Source organism: Trachymyrmex cornetzi, unplaced genomic scaffold (genome assembly GCF_001594075.2).
Source record: "Trachymyrmex cornetzi isolate Tcor2-1 unplaced genomic scaffold, Tcor1.1 scaffold1273, whole genome shotgun sequence".
Classification (NCBI taxonomy): domain Eukaryota; kingdom Metazoa; phylum Arthropoda; class Insecta; order Hymenoptera; family Formicidae; genus Trachymyrmex; species Trachymyrmex cornetzi.
The window spans coordinates 36,665-59,678 of NW_017295843.1; the positions used below are offsets into that span (position 1 = coordinate 36,665).

At 33.5% G+C, this 23,014-nt stretch overlaps 2 protein-coding genes across 6 annotated transcripts in view; both read right to left on the reverse strand.

Annotated features, from left to right (window-relative positions):
- stv (BAG domain-containing protein starvin) overlaps positions 1-6,937 on the reverse strand; it is an 18,981-nt gene extending 12,044 nt beyond the window's left edge. Inside the window, exon 1 of the mRNA XM_018522135.1 lies at positions 6,571-6,937. Within this exon, the coding sequence (XP_018377637.1) occupies positions 6,571-6,750 (180 nt within the window). The 5' untranslated portion in view covers positions 6,751-6,937. The remainder of the gene's footprint in view (positions 1-6,570) is intronic.
- A 3,852-nt stretch (positions 6,938-10,789) lies between these two features.
- On the reverse strand, positions 10,790-17,277 carry LOC108770504 (uncharacterized). 5 transcript variants are annotated; one of them, XM_018522139.1, is made up of 11 exons: positions 17,215-17,277; positions 16,845-17,105; positions 15,718-16,023; positions 14,282-14,922; positions 13,636-13,848; positions 13,240-13,560; positions 12,310-12,508; positions 12,012-12,184; positions 11,843-11,940; positions 11,508-11,769; positions 10,790-11,311 (listed from the first exon to the last, which is right to left on the reverse strand). In XM_018522139.1, exons 2-11 carry the CDS (start codon positions 16,978-16,980, stop codon positions 10,790-10,792), a joined length of 2,871 nt encoding a protein of 956 aa, XP_018377641.1. In that variant the 5' UTR covers positions 16,981-17,105; positions 17,215-17,277. The 5 variants fall into 5 exon arrangements, with proteins under 5 accessions (XP_018377641.1, XP_018377643.1, XP_018377639.1 ...); XM_018522141.1 differs by having other exon boundaries at positions 16,845-17,001; positions 17,215-17,239; XM_018522137.1 differs by having other exon boundaries at positions 16,845-17,128; positions 17,215-17,232.
- Between the last annotated feature and the right edge of the window lie 5,737 nt (positions 17,278-23,014).

Here is a 23,014-nt window from a genome sequence, read left to right on the forward strand (position 1 = left end):
TTTATAATATTTATAATAAATGTTTATGATCTGAGGCCACAAAAATATTTACAAAATATTTAAAATAAGCCTTATAAATATTTATAAATATTTTGTAAACATTTTCTAAATATTTTTTGCTGTCTGGAAGGATGGGTTATCGAACGTTAGTGTCTCAAATATCTCTGTTGCTTTAAACGTTAGAACCGCCAATGATGTCAATTTATGCGTCACTGATTATTTTCATTTTTTAAAATTAAATATGCAGTATAGAATATTGAAAAGATGTGAATATAATAAAAATAATTTTAATGACGTAAATAAAATTAAGATAAATCTTCATTTAATTTGCATTTTTCTAATCGAAAACGAGGATAGGAAATAACTAAATGGTACCTTCGACTTATAGCGGGATACCATCGATGGTCCCCCGTTAAAAATACACGAGAACTTGACCATACAGAATTCTCAAGGACATATCCTTCGTACATCCCACTTGTCCTAAAGAACTTTCGCATATCTTCAAGAATAGAGGTACTTCAAGTACAAACGTTAAATGACGCCATTGTAAGAGTTTTGCTTTCTTTTGAGCCGGAATAAAGGATAACTTATAAGGTATAATTTTATGCTGACACTCGACATTCGTTTTTATCAAAATAGGTCACGTGGTCAAAATTGATGAATATCAAGTGTCAATTTTCACGTGATCTGTTCAACGTTAAAAATGAGCGTTAGCATGAAAAGGTACCTTAAAAGGAAAACGACTGTGGGAAAAAAATCATCTGGAAATACACACACACACACATGTACCAATGACACAACAATTCGCTTTATGTAACGAAGCACGCTTCTCTCTTCTCTTCTATTCTCTTCTCTTCTATCTTTCCGTCTCTATACATAACCGAATCACCTGTTTCGCATTGTCAATGCGCCAATTAACATGCCTCGCGTGCAGAGCACACAACGCGCGCATTATCGTTTCCCGGAACATTATCAATCGATATCTGTCGAGCGAGTGAACGGATTTCTTGCGAATTCCTTTTTCGCGACCGTTTTATAGCAAAAGTTATCTTAAACCTTTCACTGCAAGTTGCACTTTTCAATTTTAATAACAACAATGAGAGCACAGACAGAAAGTGACACAATATTTAACACAATGCTTTTTAACGATACAATACGACTCATATGTATACCTCAGACAGAATGCAATATTTATAAAACATTTACAAAATATTTGTAAGGCTTATTTTAAATATCTTGTAAATATTTTTGTGGTCTCAGATTGAGTGTAAATCATAAATATTTATTATAAATATTATGAAATATATTTATAATAAATCTTTATGTACTAATTAAATATTTACTTAATCTATTGTAAATCTTGTAGTAAATGCTATGGAAATACTTAATAAGACATTATAATTACAATAAAAAACACTTACTATAGAAATATTTATTTACATTTATCATAAATATTATATTAAATATTTAGTCTATTTTTTAATAATATTTCGAATAAAACTTTATATAAAATATGTATAAAATATTTATATAATGTTTCAAAAAATGAATAATAATAAATTTTATCCTAAATATTCTATATGCTGTCTGAGACACTACACAGGATATAAGAAAATAAATCCCAAGGATGGATGCGCAGTTGTCTTGAACATGGCGACTGTTCTTCGGTCAATCAAAATGTTGTCCCAAATTGTCAAAAGGAACCTGATTGCTACCATGTGCATTCCACTAATTTTAGGGTAAGCATTTGATTAGTCGTTTTGATCTAGTCTGCCGACATTATGTGCCCAATGGATGAATACTTTATATTCTTATACCATGTATGTACACAGCCAAAAAGTTGAGTTGAGGCTTATGTGTCAAACGTATGGCTACTATCTATTTAGAAAAGATAAAAAATTTCAGTGTGCTGTAAAAATTTGGCAGCTTTGATTAGACAACAAACAGTTTTATACCCTAGTGAAAAAATTTCGCTGAATTTATTTCACGTTTTAGAACACTTTTCAGCAAAATTTCAGCATTTTAGAAAAATTTTAGTTTAATTTCAGTGATATTTAGTTGAAAAATTTATTTTTAGCAAATTTTCAGCAATTTCGCTGAAATGTTCCAAAACATAGAATAATTTCAGCGAATTTTTTTTACCAGGGCACAGTGCTCCTGTATGTTACACTGCGTTTAATTGTGTCTCCTAGCTAGAAAGTTTCCAGTAAGAATTAAACAATGAATGAGAGTGCAGCGTGATTAACAATGCGTAAATTGTTGTATAAAATAAAAGTTGTATAAAAACTTTTACTGGTTTATTAAAATATCATGATGTCATTCATCTCGACTGAATGTTTCGATCTTCTTTGGAATTCTCCTCAGGAATCAATTTCAATTTTTCACTTTTAACTTTCGAACTTTTAGAATATTTGGAAATATAGTATAAATGAACGTACAGAATTGTTACATGTGGGACGTGCAAAACGTATCCAAAAATTGAACAATGAAACTTGCGGAATTTCTCATCAAAGATATCTCTTGTTGTTAAGGGACTCCTAGGCTAGGATATAAATACATGTATACACATACACGCACAAGAAGGTCGGAAATGCGCTGCTTCCCGAGTAAACCAAGATCGATAGGGGTGGCCTACCCCTCGATGTGTGCCGTCGAAATTCGTTTTGGGAGGGTCCAGCTGAACACGACGCTTCTCCGTCCTATTCACGAACGACGATAAGCGATAAAGACTCTTTCGACTCGCAGGATATTGAAGCTAAGGGGTGTCCGGAAAATGTCCACGATCAGTGTACGCATTTCCGATTGCGGAGTTATTCGGACTACGTAATATTAAAAATTTTTGCCGATGGTCGAATTGCTAAGACGCCCATCATGAAATGTAGAGAGATCCAGGTTTGAATCCTGACTAGAATGACATTTTGGCAATAAATTCTTCACAGTGTTTTAAGATGTATTAGTATCTGTATTATTAAATTGCTTATCAATTTAATTTGTTACATTATATACTTCACTTCAGTTCAAGATTATGTTTCAAGACCGATAAATGCACAATCGAATCACAGTTTTGCTTGAATTGTAAGATTCACGTAAAAATAGATATTATTAGGCACCAGTATCCTCTTCGGTCTTCTTCGTTTAAATGTGTCAGAAATTTTTTTCCTCGACTCTTATACTTAATGAAGAAGAATCGAACGAGTGCCTGATAAGTTCGATTCTGATAATGATTTTTCTAAAAATAAATAAAGATAAAAACATTTTCAAGTGAAATAGAAGGATTATAGCTAAAAACTGCATGAAAAGTCTTATAAACGATCCTTTATTCCTCCCTTTTCTTCTCTGTGTAAAAATTTTGCAATAATAATAAGTTAATAATATAAATGGTATAATAAAAAGAAGCTAAAAACTATATTAGATTATATAATAAAAAAGTCGATACACGGTGATTTATGTATATTATTCTTACAAAAATTTAATACTGAAAAATAGTAATTAATTATTTATTTTTTTATAATAAAAAGCAAATCATTTAATGCTTTTAATATTCAAAATAAGTAATTTTTAGTATTAAATTGAATTTCTGTAAAGGCTAATTGTTACATTCAATTAATCATTAATTTATGAGAAATGGATGGATGTGTGTGATTAAGTTTATAATGTGAGCCAAGTCTCTTCTTGGCATGTAAATTGAAGTAAATAAACTATTCTATTTCCTCCTGTCTCGATTGTTACGATATTTTTAGTGTGACATTATACTGGAGAAATTCGTTCTGTTTCTCTTCTGCTGGTAATAAAAAAAGTCTAATAATAAATTATATAAACAGATCTTTTACGAGCAATCTGATCAGGTAATCTTTTTAGAAATGACGACTAGCAATGGAAATGTCTTCAAGTGACGAGATATCGGAACTCGTCCGTCATTGTCAACACGAAGTTAATCTTCGATCGATGCGAATCAATATTTACCTGCGTTTACGGTCTCGCATTTACTCGGAGAAAAGTTTTAATTAAACAAGAGACTTGCACGATCATGAATCGTTTTGCTTTTATCGTCGTGCGATCTGAAAATATCGTAATGACAAGAATAAACCGACAAATCGGAGAAAAATTGCAAATCGACATCGCAGCGAAACCTTCGTTTAAACGACCGACACAATCATCGCTTCGAAAAAGAGAATTGGGACGATGCTATAAATATAAAGAAATTCGGCGCAGCATGCGCGACGTGCTCCGATTTGTTCGTTGCGATTTAAATTTCGCGCGTGATGCCGCGGCAACGAAGACGTAAACGACGTATCTATTAATAATCGCATCCTCCTTTATCAATACACTGAACTTTATACGTCGATGTTTATCTCACTTTTTTAAAATCATTAATAAGAATCGTAATTCTTTTTAGACATTTATTTTTTAAGAGTTTTACATTAGACAAAATTCCTTTTATGCTATTAAAAAGTAAAATGTAAAAAGTAAAATTTACCATAATCTTAATGCAATATTACTGAAATAATCAATACGCTGAAGTTTACTTATATTTCACCTCATAATTTTAATTCATTAATAAAAATATATCGTAACCCATATAGCACAGAATTTGCAGCAATATCGCTGCAAAATCTCTGCAATGTTGCTGCAGTATTGTTGTAGTATTATGCTACAACTTTTATGCAACTTTGTGTTGTAGGGGAATTCTTTTTAGACAATTATTTTTTAAATTATGTTTTACATTAGACAAAATTCCTTTTATGTTAAATATTAAAAAGTAAAAGGCTTATCATAATGTTTCCAAACAGTACACAATATTTATAAATAGACTTATTTTAAATATTTTGTAAATATTTTTGTGGTCTCAGATCATAAACATTTATTATAGATATTATGAAATGTTCATTGTAAATCTTGTAGTAAATATTATGAAAATACTTAATAAAAGACATTATAATTGAAGTAAAAAATACCAGAAATATTTATTTATATTTATCATAAATATTACATTAAATATTTAGTATATTTTTTAATAATATTTCTCTCTCTCGAATAAAGCTTTATATAAAATGTGTATAAAATATTTATATAGCATTTTAAAAAAATGAATAATAATAAATATTTATCATAAATATTCTGTACCGTCTAGGTTACTGCAGTATATTACTGAAATATTGTTGTAATGTTGCTGCAATATTGCTGGAATAATTTGTGCTGTATGGGATGCAGGTACAGAAGATAAACCTTTAAACTTCGCATATTTGGTGGCAAACGTAGGCAAACGGTGCGAAAAGGGAACGTTAAACCGAGCGTTAAACAACGCAAAGATTCGTTTCCCTTCGACGTGATCGATCGATCGTGAGACGAGTGGGAAGCGAGGGGAGAATAAAGATCGGTGAAAAGGCACGCCGCGGCATTCCACAGGCATACCGCGGACGCGATCGTGAATTCCGCGCGAACGAGGAAGAAGGGCGCGACGAATGAATGATACCCAGGAGGACAATCCTGATGAAAATTTTTCTCAGAATTTTTTATATAATTTTTCAAAATTTCTATATAATTTTTTTCAGAATTTCTCTATAATTTTATAACTTTCTCACATTTTTATACAAATTGGAACATTTCTCAGAAAATCTACATCTTTTCTCAGAATTTTTCATATATGTTAATTATGAAATATCGTAAGATTTTTAAGATTTTTTGTAAGTATAATTTCTGATGAAATGTTATAAAATCTAAAAAATTTAAACATATTTTTTAAAAGTTATGAGATGAGAAATTTCAGAATTCATTTGTATGAAAAATTCTGAGAAAAGATGTAAACTTTCCGAATATTTCAGAGTATTTCTGAAAAATGTTCCAATTCGTATAAAAATTATGAGAAAAATTTTCACCAAGGAAGAAAATCAAAATTAATGTCATATCGACTGAATCATGACAAAAAAATGATATAATTTCGGTCAATATGACGTCAAATTTACATTATTTTGACTTTCTCCTTAAGTTCCATTCAGCCAGACCTCCTTAAAGACGTCCAGAGGACGACCTAAGGATGTTTCCAGGGGTGCATTCCAAAATTCAACTCTGTCAATTCGAGTATTATTTTATCCTTGTTGTTCACCGAATATTGAACAAAAAGTCTGTTCGCGTTAATTGTATTTTTTGTACTTACTTAATGTCAAATATATTATATCTAATTTTAAGTGCAAAAATATTCGAGGATTTCGAGCAACGCGAACATAAAAACTTGTTAGAGTTTGTCCAAAAAAATATAAAAAATGACAAATTCTAACAAATTCAGACAGTATTACCAAAATTTGACGAAAAGTATCTCATTTTATCTATAACTGTCCAAATTTGTCCGAATTTGTACATTTCGACAATTTTCGGAGACATTTAGGATGAATTCGGACACATTTTGACTACATTTTTTTAGATAATTTCGGATACATTCGGACAAATTTTTCCACAAGGAAAGTTAGAAGATACTGGAGTTGACATAATCGAGTTTTGGAACGCACCAGAATGTCTCTCGACCGGATAAAGTCTGCTATACGAGTTGGTGGTTGATGAATAATATATACTCACTCTAGGAAAATGCGGGAAGGGCCGGTCGAAGGAGTCGGCCCTGGTAGACCTGTCGGACTCGAAGAACGTGTCCCCCTTGTCCTTGTTGAATCGCTGCTTCATTTCCCGCAGCAACTCATCGTCGGACATGCCGCTCAGTCGGTCCGCGAATCTCGGCGAATCGCGAAAATAATACGACATCGGGCTGGATCAGCACTTTTCCAGGCGACGCACTTTTCTGTTAATCTCGAGACAATGTACGAGTGGTGTATCAATTATACACGAGACTGTAGTTTTTTCTCGTTTCTTCTTTTCGTATTCTTTCGTATTGCAAAATCAACACACTTTATCAACTACATTCCTGCGCAAAGGTTCGCGCATTACTGACGATTTGCCGGAGTTGCCGGCTGTGCGATACTGCGACGGCGGACGGCATTTGAAAGGGCGATCCCGCATGCGCATGCGCGTTAACGTTGCGCGGCGTACGCATTGCTTCGAAAAGGGCTGTCAAGAAGAACAGTCACATATCATTCCAAAGTAAATTATAACTTTAATTTACTCAGTTTAATTTATTCTTTGGCCGGTATTTATTTATAACATAGTTCGGTTCTTATATTTAAAATCGTCTTAAAATGTCATAATTCATAATTCAGGAAAAAATATTTCATATATAATATAATTATATATAAAATTGACATATTTTATATATAGTTATAATATATATGCAATATATCCATATATGTATATATATAAAGCATTTTTTCCCGGGAAGTCAATTACAGGAGCTGTATTTTACTATTTTAAGACATCACTTAAAATGATTTTGAAATAAGAGAACAGACTACGAATATCGGCTTTTATCTTTTTCCAATCCTTAATACTAGAAAAAGATAAAAAGTTAAAACGAAAGATTAAAATTAATAATCTATTAGCATTTTAATTTAAGCCATTACTTAAGACGGTCTTAAAATAAGAATGGACTATAAATACTGATCTATACAATATTAATTGCAAACACGTCATATTGTCGTATTTACTTAGACGTACCATTAATTGACTTTTGTTGAATGTATTTTTGTTACGAATCGAGGGAAAATCTCGGTTTGATGAATTTAAAATAAACTTGAATGAATTTAGCCACTATGTCGGTTAGTCATATATTTTTAAATTACTTAATTCAAATTATTCAAATGACTATCAAATTTTTTCAATTATACAAAACTCTTTACACAAATTGTAAAGAATTTTATACAATAACTATGTTTAATTTATTTATGTTAACTGCATAGTGTAAAAATATATAATTAATTAAAATTGTCTGGATAACTCTGTGTAATTCATTCATACGAAATATAAACAATTCATAAAAAAATTGTTTAAGAAATCATTGTCAGCTAAATTCGTGCAAATTTAAAATAGTTATCTCTCAAAATCAGAAATTTGTTTCGCAAATCTTGCCATTTCATACACATATATGTATTTATATAAAATGTTGAATGGAAAATATTATTGTGCGATAGAAAAAATTCAAAACATGATCAAAAATTTAAAATTTTTTTCGAATTTTTTTCAATCACAGAATAATATTTTTCCAAAATTTCGTATATAATATATACGAGGGTCGTCTGAAAAGTTTTGAGCCCAACATAGAAACAAGTAATTTTTCGGTCAAATTCAATTTTATTTTTCCACATAGTCTCCTTTTAAGTCGATACATTTTTTCCAGCGATGCTCCCACCCCTTTAATCCATTCAAATAATACTCAGCGTCTTGCTTTGCAAAATAGGCGTACGGATGCAATGACCTCCTCGTTCGATGAAAATTTCTGTCCTCCGAGCCAAACTTTGAGCCTAGGAAACAGAAAAAAGTCGCTGGGGGTCAGATCTAGTAAATACGGTTTAATTCGATCCGTAAATCATCAATTTTTGCCACAGCGACCGCCGAAGTGTGAGATGGTGCGTTATTTTGATGGAACAGCACTTCTTTTTCAAATGCTAAGAGGGTAACCACTTAATGTAATCGTGGGACAGAATCCTCGAAATTATTATGAAATTTATATAAAATCTCTATGTATAATCCGATAATTACATATGCAACCACGAGAAATTATTATATAATATTAAATAAAATCGTATACTTTATCAAATTACTTTATAGTAGTGAAAAAAATTATTTGTAATCAGATGAAATCATGTAATCTGTGGGACAATATTTCAGCTAATGGTTACCCCCTCGATAGCGACCGCCGAAGTGTGATACGAAGAGAGACGGTGCGTTATCTTGATGGAACAGCACTTTCTTCTTTTTGCGGTCGTTTTTTCTCAATTTCTGCCTTCAGCTTGTCAAGCAATGATGCGCAGTACATCTCTGTTATTGTTTTATCTTTTTCAAGATAGTCGATCAACACAATTCCATGACTGTACCAAAAAACAGTCGCCATCACCTTTCCCACCGATAAAACCGTCTTCGCTTTCTTCGGAGCAGGTTCACCCTTCGCAGTCCACTGTTTGGATTGAGTTGTTGATCCCGAACGCTCATCATCAGCTAAGCTGGTACGACCACGTTTAAATGAGCTACCCATCTTTTCACGGTGGCAAATGATGGAGCATAGTCCCCGTAAACAGCGTCCAACTCGGCTTTAATTTGCGTAGACGTATTGCCTTTCAAATGCAAAAGTGGATCCAAATTTCATCAACCGTTATTAATCGACGCAAAAAATCCGACTCGTTTCGCTTAAACCGCTCCAACAGGGCCTTAGAAATGTTCATTCGAATGCGTTTTTGATCCAGAGTGAGCAAGCGCGGCACCCAACGCGCGGTTAACTTACGCATGCCTAATTCTTCAGTCAATATATGACACGTTCTCTTGATATGCTAACAACTGCTGCTATCTCCCTAATCTTAATTCGACGGTTGTCCATTATCATTTGATGAATTTCTTCGATGTCATCGGTGGTGGTCGCAGTTGTTGGCCGTTCCGAACGCTCATCATCAGCTAAGCTGGTACGACCACGTTTAAATTCAGCTACCCATCTTTTCACGGTGGCAAATGATGGGGCAGAGTCCCCGTAAACAGCGTCCAACTCGGCTTTAATTTGCGTAGACGTATTGCCTTTCAAATGCAAGAATTTAATTATAACACGATATTCAATTTTTTCCATTTTTACAAAACATGATTGTCGACACAAATGATTGTCAAACAAGAACTGAACGTCCAAAGTGGCCACAACTGTCACAGACATCTTTCGTAAGTATCACGATTATAATATCAGAATGGCTTTGACGAGTAACGCCATCTTCATGATGAGGCTTAAAACTTTTCAGACGATCCTCGTGTATATAAGAGTTTCGTATATAATATAATATATAAGATGATTATTACCTAGTGATGTAAATTACCATTGCAATATCTAATCTTTGGAAAACAAACAAATATAAAATAAACAGAAACTGTTTAATATGTTATTTCAATCAGAAACAGATATCCATTAAGATAAAAACGAGGGAAAAACCCCATGCATCACTTTTATATGTAAACGCAATGTTTGCGTATCTATTCTTCAAGACGCATATAAATTTTCTTTGGTTTCCTATTTTATTGTTTACAATGTTTACATTAACGATATACAAAATGTCAATGCCATTAAACCTGCGTTGTTACACGAATAAAAACAAGAACATTACACGATTTCTTACTTGCTATTCAAAGGAGAAATAAGAAAAATGTATATGGAAGAACAATACTATAATAAAAGAACAGATTGAAAGATATACGTAAGAAAAATTAAAATGCAACAAAATGTTTTATAGATTTTAAGGGACTGCTTCATAGAATGCTCGATTTTAACTTGATTTTAGGAAAATGTTCAAATATATACAATAACTTTATATATGCAATATTTGACAATCAACATGTCATCCAATGTAAGAAAAGAATGCACATCATATTGCTGCTTAACACATTATCGACCGGCGATATTTTGTGTACATTATATTCATCTGTGTTGACGAAATTTGGAGTTTTGAAAATAGATGCAATAGTTTACGAAGTGAGAATGATTACAGACTAGAATAGAGATAATTGATAATGCCTGTGTATTTAAGTACATACTATAAAAAGTTCTTTATAACAAACTCTTCTTTAGAAAACCAGCCGTTTAATGTTGATCTCCATAACATCTAATTTTAGATGACCGGCCTTTAATATGTTAAGACACACGTAAAGCGACATTGCCATGATTTCAATAGCAGTCCATCGAGTTGACGTCATTCTGCTTATGCATCGTCAGTATGTCGTCTAAAATCGACTCAAAGCTACTGGTATAGGTCTTCAGCCAGCGATTCTTTTCCTCGATATAAGCATCAATGTCACAGTTGAAGATCGCATGGAGGAAATCCTGGCGGGTTACGGACGAGATGTAACGGAGTGTTTTCTTCTCCTCTTTCTCTTCTTCCTCTATCGTCATCTCGGCGTCCATATTCATGGAGTTCTCATAGATGGTTTCGAGCAGATTGGCATCGTTTGCGTCCACGATTTCCTCAATAACGTTTGAGGCATTTCGTGATTTCTTGTCACAGATAGTCGAGGAAACGGGCGATGTTTCTTTAACATAGACGGTGTCTATAGTCGCGTGGTTTTCGACCGGCGACGGCGGTTCGTTCAATTTGTATTTGAGTAAGCAGGTTTTTAACTTGCTGATTATCGCGGCGGACGCTTTGCACACCTCGAAATCGCTATCGTCCTTCAGAGTAACCAGAAGTACCTAGAAGATTGAAAAAGAAAACCATTCAGGGATTAAATATTTATTAATTCTCACTATTTTTATTACGTACAAAATAAATATTAATAATTTATAAATTATATCAATTCATCTATTCACATCCAATTATTTATGGGCTGATAAATTTAAAGATATAAAATTCACTCAATACACATCAGAATTCTAATTATTTACTTACTCCTAGGCAACTTTGCCTGGCCAACTCGTCTAGTGCTTTATTAAGCCTTCGCTTAATTTCGGTTTCGTTCAATGCTACGATCTTTCTGTGCTCCTTGGAGAATGTTACGTTTGGGAATGAGTCATCAAGCATTCCCTGATCCGTCAAGTGCGACTTAACAAAGTGATCCCAGAAGGATAATGCATTCGTCTTCACCTCCCAGTGCAGATCAAATACAGCTGCCATGCACATCGCTCGCAACATTGAATCAATGATTTCTTTCCTGCAAATACATTGATTATCGTATAATGCATGTCAAGAGTATTAACACATAAATTTAAAAAAACTATACATACGACCACTTCTGATGAACATACAATTCCTTAATTAGGTTCACAGCATCTCTTCTGACTATCGCTTCGCTCTCGTCTTTGAGTAGATAAATCGCCGTTTCCTGTAAAAATCAGTTAAGTCATAACTAATCTTCTTCAACGATATTTGGAAACGATGAACAAATGTACGTACGGTTAAATTTTTTTGCGACAATTGCAGCTCCCACAGCTTGTTGATGCGTACCATAGTCGCGATAAATGTTAACGCTGACGCTCGCACGTAACTCTCGTTGTCTGTTTTAATGATCTCGACCGCCACTGTTGGAAACTGATTGATCAACAGAAAATCCTGGAATGCCGGATATTCTATAAAAAGATTAAATATTTCTATATTTTATTATACGTTGATTATATATATGTTCTGTATTTGTTGAAACAAATAAAACTTAAAGAGACCACCTATATCAGTTTCAATATTCTGATTTGCTTACTGTCTTCAGAAATAGTCGCGATGGTGTTGAGAACCTCGAGGACACTGTCTCGCACCTCCCAGTTGGGATCGTGCAATCTTTTAAAGAGCGTAGGTCCAATCTCGTTCATGTTGCTGTCCGAATCCACGAGTAATGCCAAATTAGGCGGCATAAAGTTATGGATGGCGAGCTTGCACAATTTCAATGCTTTCACACAAATCTAAATAGAAATTAAAATTTGGATCATTATTTCTCAGCTCTTTTTCTAAGTAATGACTATTCGACTCGATTCTTCTCGCATAAATAATTAATTCATTAAATTCAAAATAGAACTCTCAAAAATGTCAAATTAGGATTAATATATAATAATAAACAAGGCTATGAGAGTCAATACTGCGTTAGAATTGCAGGAAATTAATCAATTATGTGTCGATACTTATAAAAATTGTTTAATTAAGACAGACGTTTCGGCCTACTTCCGGGCCATCTTCAGTATACAGAGATCGTCGATAGCACTTCCATCCGAACCAACGAGTTATCGTTCACCTTATATTCATAGTTGGAACAAGATTCGTAGTTCTTGTGGCCAGATTGAATCGAAGGGTACCGTTCGAATGTAAAAGTTTCAAATAAATTAATACACAATATATGCATGGAAATGTAGAAGTTGTCACAATGGTTTAAATTACGTCTAAGCGAGTCGTATAAGGTCGATATAAGGTGAACGATAACTCGTTGGTTCGGATGGAAGTGCTATCGACGTTCTCTGTATACTGAAGATGGCCCGGAAGTAGGCCGAAACGTCTGTCTTAATTAAACAATTTTTATAAGTATCGACACATAATTGATTAATTTCCTGCAATTCTAACGCAGTATTGACTCTCATAGCCTTGTTTATTATTATATATTAATCTTAATTAATTCATTACTCTGATTTCAGCAATCTTTTACCGTTGGTAATATTCCGGGATGATTGAGAATCTCCTGTGCGAGGGACAACATACATATCGTTTCCACACATTCCTGCCATTTCAGTTTGAATTTTTCTGTCATGACAGCCAAGCCATCGAGCAGCGACGCCAATAGAATAGGAGAGTCGACTATGGGATCACCATCCAATATCGATTTGTACAGAAGTTTTCGTGGATGCTCCGAAGGAGAGGTGCTATTTACGTCTGACGTGCAGTTTCTCGCTTGCCCACACCCCCATATGTCCGGCATGTAACTTTTCAAAACGTGGCTTAAAGCTTGGAAAGTGATTACAGCGACGTCCTGGAAAAAGGCAAACAATTAAAATTACAAAAGTTGATAAAAATTAATTTAATTTAACGAATCGGATGTACTCACTCTGTCCATTATGTCTGATATCTCAAGAAGTAGATCGATAGAAACTTTACAAATTTGCTCCATCGGAAGATCACTCTTTCGTATAATGTCCCTCATGTTGTAAAGTAATCTTTGTACAGGCACACATGTTACGTCGAAAATTTTATTAATAAACATATCAAAGAGATCGTGATTCAAATGATTCTTCTTTATACACACGCACAGTGGTATTATCTGTTAATGAATTAAAAGCAGTTTACTTTTAATATTACTATCCAACCACATACATGAACGCATGAACTGCAACTAGAGATGTAAAACCATCAGATTCAACGCGACGATTGCTTATAGTAAAATTACGATAAAATAATTTATTAATAATTTTGATGAAATTCGTTGTTTTTGACGGTTAATAATAGATATTTTTTTTTAGATTACCATTTTGCCAGCTTTCCAAAATTACTGGATAATTCGTAATGTACCGAGTAAGTTACCGTTAGATAGAATCATTTTCTTCTCTATTTGCGATTGACTTACCATTATGGCGATAGCTTGAAGTTTTGCCAGCTTTCCAAAATTACTGGATAATTCGTAATGTACCGAGTAAGTTACCGAGTAAGTTACCGTTAGATAGAATCATTTTCTTCTCTATTTGCGATTGACTTACCATTATGGCGATAGCTTGATGCTCGAACTTATGCTGCTCCGGCAGAACAAATTCATGTAACGCAAGCAGCTTCTTCCAATATGTCATAGAGAACTTGTTGTTCTTCACTAGTTCTATAATGTCCTTCTTCGATAACAGCATCATAAAAATGTAACACATACCGTAGCAGAACTTGTGCCATGCTTCGGTTTCGATCACTGTGGTGTGCTCCTTAATTCCTTGCTTCAGTTTCAAGAACAGCGACAATAGTAATAGTTTGTGCACATGTTGCAGGAATCTAGTACTGATACAGGCTTCGAACAACGCCTTCACCCGCATTTCAAGGTCTACAAGTCTTTCGATCAATTCGGGAATGCTATTGTCTAGACTTGCGAACAGAGTGTTCTCCAGGATGTTAGTCAATAAATTCAACGTGGAACACAACAGCTTGTTCTGTTCCAGATACGTTTCCAGAGCCTGGTGCATTTGTCCATCCAAAATATTGCTCATCAGAGGAGCAGCAACTGTCAGAATGATCTCTTTACAAGCCTCGATGTTCTTATGTTCATGCAGTAACAAGGTCCATAAGAATTTCTGACTCTCCCTGGTAACGTACATCGTTTGATTCCAATGTGCATACTTTACAACATCCTCCCATACACCTATTGCATTTAGAAAGAGAATAATAATTTGCAGTCATATCGTTTGCAAATTCTTAATATATAAATCTCAATGTTTCAAAATCATTTTATATTTATTTATATATTACTCACTTGTTACAATTACAAAAAAACACAACTAAAAAATCAAAGTTCTCCAGAAAATAAGTTTAAAAATTTCGAATCATCAAAATTTTACAATTTTAATTTTAAATGCAATTTTTATATAATAACTGATTGTAGAAAAATAAGAATATTTTTCTTTATGTTCCCACTACTTTTTTGCAAGCAACTAAAAATGAAAATTTTTGAATTTACCACTGTTGTAATAAATGAATGATATAATTCAAAAATATATACACTATTATCAAAAAATTTCCAGACATAGAACTTAAAATTGCATAATATTCATATCACCATAACTCGGTAAAAAATCATTGCAGATAAAAAAATAAAAAAGCATTTTAAAGCTTGAAACTTATACTTTAGCATGCTTTCGACTGTTTTTTATTTTTTGTCTGCAATGTTTTTTTTTACCGAGTTACGGTGATCTGAATATTATACAATTTTAAGTTCCATGTCCGGAAACTTTTCGACGGCAGTGTATGTCCTAAAATATTTTGTTCTTTTACTTTTTACAAAACACAAAGGATTGTTTTCTTTTTAAGAGACACAACATTCTGCTATCCTTCTTGACATTCAACAAATAAAAAAGATAGAACAATATGTTTTCTAAAAGGAAAACAACTTAGATCAATATTAAACGTCAATGACATTAGTGTCATAGTTTTGCCTTACCAGACTGTATCACCCACTGTCTGCCGCTTCGATGGACAATCAAGTCTGATAGCATTATGGTATATGCCATTTTAATGGACGCAGGCAAATCCTCTCTGTGCAACTGTAAAATTTTATAGAGTCGATTGTACACGTCCTGGCAGTGCCAGTAGTGATAACGTAGCTCATGCCGTGAGATAATCCCCACTAATTTCAGCGTAAATGTAATCACAGGGTGCGAAGCCTTCTGTCCAGTCTCCCATATCGTTAAAGCCTTGGATATCCATTCTTGAAAGACTTCATAATACTCATAATCAACTGTAGCGCCTGTATAATTTAAATAGCAAAGTATATACCGAACAATATTTAATATATTGTGTTCAATTTATATTGTATTACATAATAAATTTAGAAATTTAATGACTATTCGGTTGAACGAATCATGTTGGATGTAATGGTTATACAGTTTATCGTAATTTCTTTGATTAATAATATAAGCAATCATTGGACAATTTCTTTTCAGATTTAATTGCCAAATATATTGTTATTACTGTTTTGCCAAAATACTATGTCGAAGTTAATTGTGCAAACAGATATCAATATTTTACAAAAGATCAGAGTTTCTGTATATTTTTGTAAATGTACCTGTATATCACAAATTATAAATTTTATGCAAAATTTCATTATATAATTTCACACGTTGTTCTATTTATTTAGGGACACTTAGGGCGACTGTTATCAACGCCGATTAACTTAATCAATGATTAACTCAATATGTAATGTAGTCAACGCAAGACTGTATATCGTTCTTAACCTTATCTCTTCGTGATATACTTCTCTCTCTGCGTTCCTATACTTAATTGTGATAAAAGTAATGAAAATCTTCTATCTATAATGGTAATTCTGCTGATTGAGTTAATCTGTCGATTAAGTTAATCGGCGTTGGTAACAGTCGCCCTTAGGGTGCTTTTCATTTGGTGGCGCAAATTGACACAATCTATCTTTCTTGACATTCGATAACAAAGATAGAACGAGAAGACAGCATCGACTTATGTCATGGTAAGCACCTTATGTGTGTGGCTCTTACAGGAATTTTTTATTTGCTAATTTATTTCGATTAAGCCTAAAATTGACTAATTGCTCCTTACATTCCTTCGTGTTTTCCGCAATGTGAGTGAGCAGATGATCCAAGTAGGTTAGCGAGACGACGTTGTAATCCGGCAGTAGGAATAAGTCCAAGACCTTCGCCAATACCTCCTCGTTCTTCTTTCTGCACGAATTCATCGTGATGCGATGCTGCGATTTCTACGACCGACAATGCGTCTCAAAGACCCTACTTCGATCGTATACGAACGAGCAGCATGAAATCAACGATGTTGCAGCGATGAAAGCGAACAAATTTTATTTACCTTCAGCAAACGATGATTAGTACCTAGTGACACGTTGGAAGATTCGTGAGAGGCTGATAAACCTCCAGTTTGAGGAAATCAAGAAAAATCAGGGAATTATATTACTCACGACATTTTCCAACGTGATAATAAGCGTTTTAAAAGACGTTACTATCGACGGGGGACATTTTTTGACACATTGTGAAACCGTTTGATCTTTAGCCTTTAGCACGTGCGTCAATGAGACACGAATCCAAAAATAGGGTTTATTTCCGCGCTAATCACCGAGGAATTGTTGATATTGCAGATCCCCCGCCAGTTCTTTAGCCGAGACGTGAACACTCGTTCTGCATTACCGACAAGTATCGTTGAGATAATTCAATGGCGCGATTTTTTAATTATCTCATAAACATCGATTATATAGGGTGCGGTCCACTTGGCGCTACAAACGCTTCAAACGTTTTCACTTTCATATGCTTCTATAGAACGGTCCATTAGCACTACTAATGCTGCCAACAGTATGCAAATGGACCAATTTTTGAAGCGTTTTGAAGCGTTAGTACGTATTTTGCAATTATGGATAAAATAAAAGTCATGCTAACGTGCGCTGTGAAGTTTTTTCAGAATCGCTTACTTATATTTATGATGAAGATAATAGCATCTTTTTCGGAAACTTCTAGATTATGAATCACTCCAGTATCTCCTTCATGTAACCTTATAATCGGCATAGTTTATATAATTTTTATTTTTAATAATGTAATATACACAATATACCATACAGCACGATTTGTAGTAATATATGTAGCACGATGCCACGATATATAATATGTAAATTTAAAAATCAGCTTTACAGATATACTTTCGTTCGTTTATTATTATGCTTTTCCGCGCTTTATATATTCTCACTAAACGCTTCAGTTAAACTACCTCTCCAAGCAGTAGCATTGGAAGCAATTGGAAATAAGGTGGAAGTGGAAACCTGTGATGTATTAATGACGTTTATACGTGCTATTGGGACACATTTGAAGTGCCATGTGGACCGGTTAAAACAACGCTCCAAACGATTCGAAGCATTTGTAGCGCCAAGTGGACCGCACCCATAGTTATATATCTGGATACACTGGTAGTGTCCTTAGAACATATATAAATGGAAGGGGCATAAGACGCTGAACGTGAGCCACATCTGTGCGAGAGAGAAAGATAGTAAGGGATAAATGTTCGCAATGCGCATGCGCAACACCGTCATCTGTGTGAATTGTGCAGTTGGTTTAGTGTTTTTACACATTCGTACATTACACAGATGTGTAAAACGTGATGCTGCGCATGCGCATTGGGAACATTTATTCCTTACTACCTTTCTCTCTCGCACAGACGTTTGCATCAGCGCGAGCCATGGGAAGTATAGGCAATGCCCGTTCCATTTATATTCTTCTTCTTCTGATTTTGGCTAGGCAACCAAGGTTGGACTAGGCCATTGAGGTCTGCGTAAATTGAAGCTAATCGTAAGTAGGAATGCTATGCACCGGCCACCTCGAATCGGGCAAGTAAAATAAAGGATGATGTAATCAAAATGTTGGGGCGCCCCTTCAAACACTGGACGTCTGCGGCTACGACGTTTCCACGCTGCACGGCCGCACTCCAAGACGGATAAACGGACTGTCGAAGGCTGCGGTCCATTTGACGCTACAAACGCTTCGAAGCGTTTTTGATTAGTCAATTTGTAAAATTCTTTGTTCTGATTGGTTGCTAAAACGCTTCGAAGCGTTTGTAGCGTCAAGTGGACCGCAGCCGAAATTGAATATAACGGCACAGTCAAAGCCGGCAACGCTTTTCAAAAATATAGTCGAGGTGACGCAACACCCAAGCCGAGAGGGAACACGTCCACCTCGGTTGAGTGGTTCTTCGGAACTCGTTCCATTTATATATGTTCTAAGGTAGTGTCTCGGCGCTAAGTTGCGCGAAGCTAGAGACCCTCTAATCAGAGTCGCGACACGAGAACAGCCAATTTTGATTGGTCCGTCATTATTCAGCAATTCCCGCCAATATTCGAATGTCAATATTGTAGGAATGGGCGATGTGCGTATCGATACTCTAAAAATCGTTTGCAATTAATCTATTTTGTGAAAAATCAATTTTCCAACCAAAACAAGCATAGAATGACAGAAATAGCATTAATGGCTGCGGTCCACTTGCTTCTTCCAAATGCTCTGAACGTTACGCTCCAAACGCTACGCTCCGATTGGTCCATTACTATTTCGAATGCTACAATTGCTACGTGAACGCTCCAGCCAACCCACCTCCCAAGGTGAAGCAGTTGAAGCGAAGTGGGAGCAAAACGATGATGTATTGATGACGTAATCAGAGTTGCTGGGAGCGTTCTGAAGCATCAAATGGACCAGTCATATCAGTGCTACAAATGCTCTGTAGCGTTTGAAACGCTAAGTGGACCCCAGCCAATAGCATCTCTCCGAACGCACCTATTATATGATTGAAGTAATGCTTACTAAAAAAATTGTTTTATCTTTTTTTATTAAAGTTATTTTGATTTTGAAAATTGAGGTATATAAGAAAAGAAATAAATTTTTTAAAAAATTTCTTTATTATTATAAAGAAATATAAAATAAAAAATACATAATACATTTACGTATTGTGCATTGCCATGGACTTACTATCGTACGTTTTACATTTAGTACTTTTTTTATTGCTAATTCTTAGCCTAAATATGACAAATCTTTTAATGATTTGTAAATGTGAACTATGACATTTTAAAATATGGTTTGCTTTAACTGTAGAAAATTTTTTAATTAAGAATAATGCTTGACTGCTTTTTAAGTAAACAATATACTTGAAATAGTGTTGAAACATTTGTTCAAATTTTATAAATACTTTTAACGTTTCAATATTGACAAAAAATAAAGAATTATTTGTATAACATTTTAATCGTGTTAATTTTGTAAATGAATATGATAAAGCAGTTTTGGATCCTACTGATTTTATGCAATTTTTACAAAGTTTACATATTTTCATAATCGATTATATAATATATCCAGCAATATTATATAAATGTATACTATTTAAATGTAGACTTGATAATATTGGTGCTGAATTTTTATTAAAAGGTACGATTTTGCCATTATATATTGCTATTGTTATTTAAATCTATATCAATATCACAATTCCTTTTCTGTTTTGCTTCAGACAAATATTTGACGAATCCGGATATATATTCTCTGTTATCATTATCATAATTACTATTACTTGTACTTTTCAAATACAGAGAAACAGAAATTAACTTTGAGTCATTTGAAAACTGTTACGGATTAGGTATTACATTTTTCATTCTTATTTGGGAAAAAAGATTTTCCATAATGTCTTGAGTAAAACGAGAAGTTAAAACAAATTGAAAATTCTTTTGTGTTATAAGGTAATCTGTTAATTCAAGCATAGACTTAGTACTAATTAATATACCTCTCTGAACTGGCTTAAAATTGCCATTACCTATTTTTAGCTTATTAAAAATATTAATAATTTCATTTAAAAATTCAACATTTGTGTTGTACACATTTTCATGTTTTTTGCCTAATGCTACACTACAATTTCTTGATGTCATGAGAATAAACCATTTCGAGACAATGTTTACAAACCACGCAGTTGTAATGTATTCTGGTTTATTATTTTCATCCGCTAATAGTTGCAGAGTACTACTAACATCGTTAGAAAAAATGTTTCTAGCCTCATTTACTTTCATTTTATTGAAATTATTGGACTGTATATTATCTACATATAATTTAGGCGTTAACAAAATGTCAGAATCATTTTAAATATTTAACAATTCATTGAAATGTTCCAATTGTACTTGATTTGTAGATAAATTATATTTCATTACTATGTCATCAGAAATTGTTATTGTTCCATTGTTAATTAATGCTTGTTTCAAATTTTTAAAAATATGTGGTGGATCACTTATTACATATATGTAGATATCGACTTGCATCGAATGGATGTTTAACATGATTAACTATTTCACTATGTCTACCTGTACTTATACCTAATAGTTTCCATGATCCAATGTTTCCCGACCCCATGTCTGACGTAATAAAGTTCACATGATAACCCATTTCTCCAGTTTTTTTTAATAATCTGAAATATTATTTCCTGTAAAGTTTTACTAGCAAAACTATTCCCAGTGAAATGATATCCCACTATATGCTTCCATCGATTACATATACCCACAAGCATGAACACTATAGCATGCGTAGCAATACCTTCATGGTTGGGAAATGTTACATTACCTATTAACGATGCAGTTGAAGGATTGTAACTTCGTTTAGGTGTAATGGACATTTCGTCAAAGATTAATCCGCATTCCAAATCTTTTTCACTTTCAAAATACGGTTTTTTGTTGCTCAAAAATTCAAACGTTGTTCCAAGTGTAAACTTAAAATTTTCTATTTTTAGCTGCAATGTTCGTAGACATGGAAGTGGCTGTCCTTGGCGAATAAGTTCCATGTATCCACAAACAAATTTTATTTGCAAAGCACGTTCAATAGTTTCATTTGATCAAGTTCGAATGTTTCATTTTTTTGAGATTAAACTTTAATCTGACAATCAGTAAATACTGTTTGTAAAGCTGTTTTATACTTATTATCTTTTTTTAAAGTACTATCATTATTTTTTTAAAGTATGTATAGTGAATCTTAAAGTTTTTATTGTTTTCCACATTTTAATAATATTTAGCTGTTGTTTTCGGATAATTTCATTGAATTTCTTATATTGCTTCTCTTGTTTTCTTTTACACTGAGCTCTATATGAAGCTGGACACATTGTTGATAATTCATTGCTTTCAGATACATCAGTCATCACCTAAAAATTGAATTAAAAAATTTAAATATATTTCAATATATTATCTTCTCATAAGTGTTGTTGCTTTAGCATTAACCTGACAATCCTGCTCTTGAGTATCACCACCAGATTGATCCAATGAAACGTCAATAGGTTGATGTAATTCAACAGATCCAGATGCATCATTCATTATCTAAAAATTGAACTAAAAATTTTAAATATATTTCAATATGTTATCTTCTCATTAGTGTTGTTGCTTCAGCATTAACCTGACAATCCTGCTCTTTAACATCACCATCAGGCATACAATTGAACATCATTGATAGACTGATAACAATTATTAGATATTGTATTATTTACTTTATTATTCTCTGTTATGGAAACTTGTATAACATTATTTTCAATTTCTACTTTTGATTCTTTTTTTTTTTAAATAACCAAATATTGTGGGAACTGCATTTGGTTTTAATTTTCGCATATCAGTTCTTTGTTCCCACATAGTTGGAGCAAAATGTACCTGCATAACATAATAAGAAAAAAGATTAACTTATTAAATAATCATAATTGACATATAGAAAATAAATAGAACTTTAAAAAGACACAAAGTTGTCACATATTTTATTAATTTTCTTATAATGAAACTGTACAAATATGTTACTTAACCTCGCAGAGATATATATGCATTTTTCGTTGGTGTCCAATTTTTTCCAACATTTATCGCCCATAATGCTCGACGTTCCACATCACGCGGAAATATTTTCATAATGTAGTCTTTGGCTGCAGAATTATTGCAAAATGGGGCTGCACACTCAACCATTTTGCAATAATTTTTAATAATATTCTAAAAATCATACTATAGAAAGACGTATGAGATCACGACTCACACGAGAACTATGAAGATTAGAAAGAGACACGACGTATTCCTCTCTTTTTCTTGTGATTTTGCTGAAACTAGAGACTCTTAATATAAAGAGAGATCATAAAGAGAGTCTCTAACTAGAGTCTCTGTTCCTTGTGTCGCTACCCTGATCTACGCGAAGCGACACTGCCGTGCCTCCTTTACGCGAACCGACGAGTTGCGGCAAATC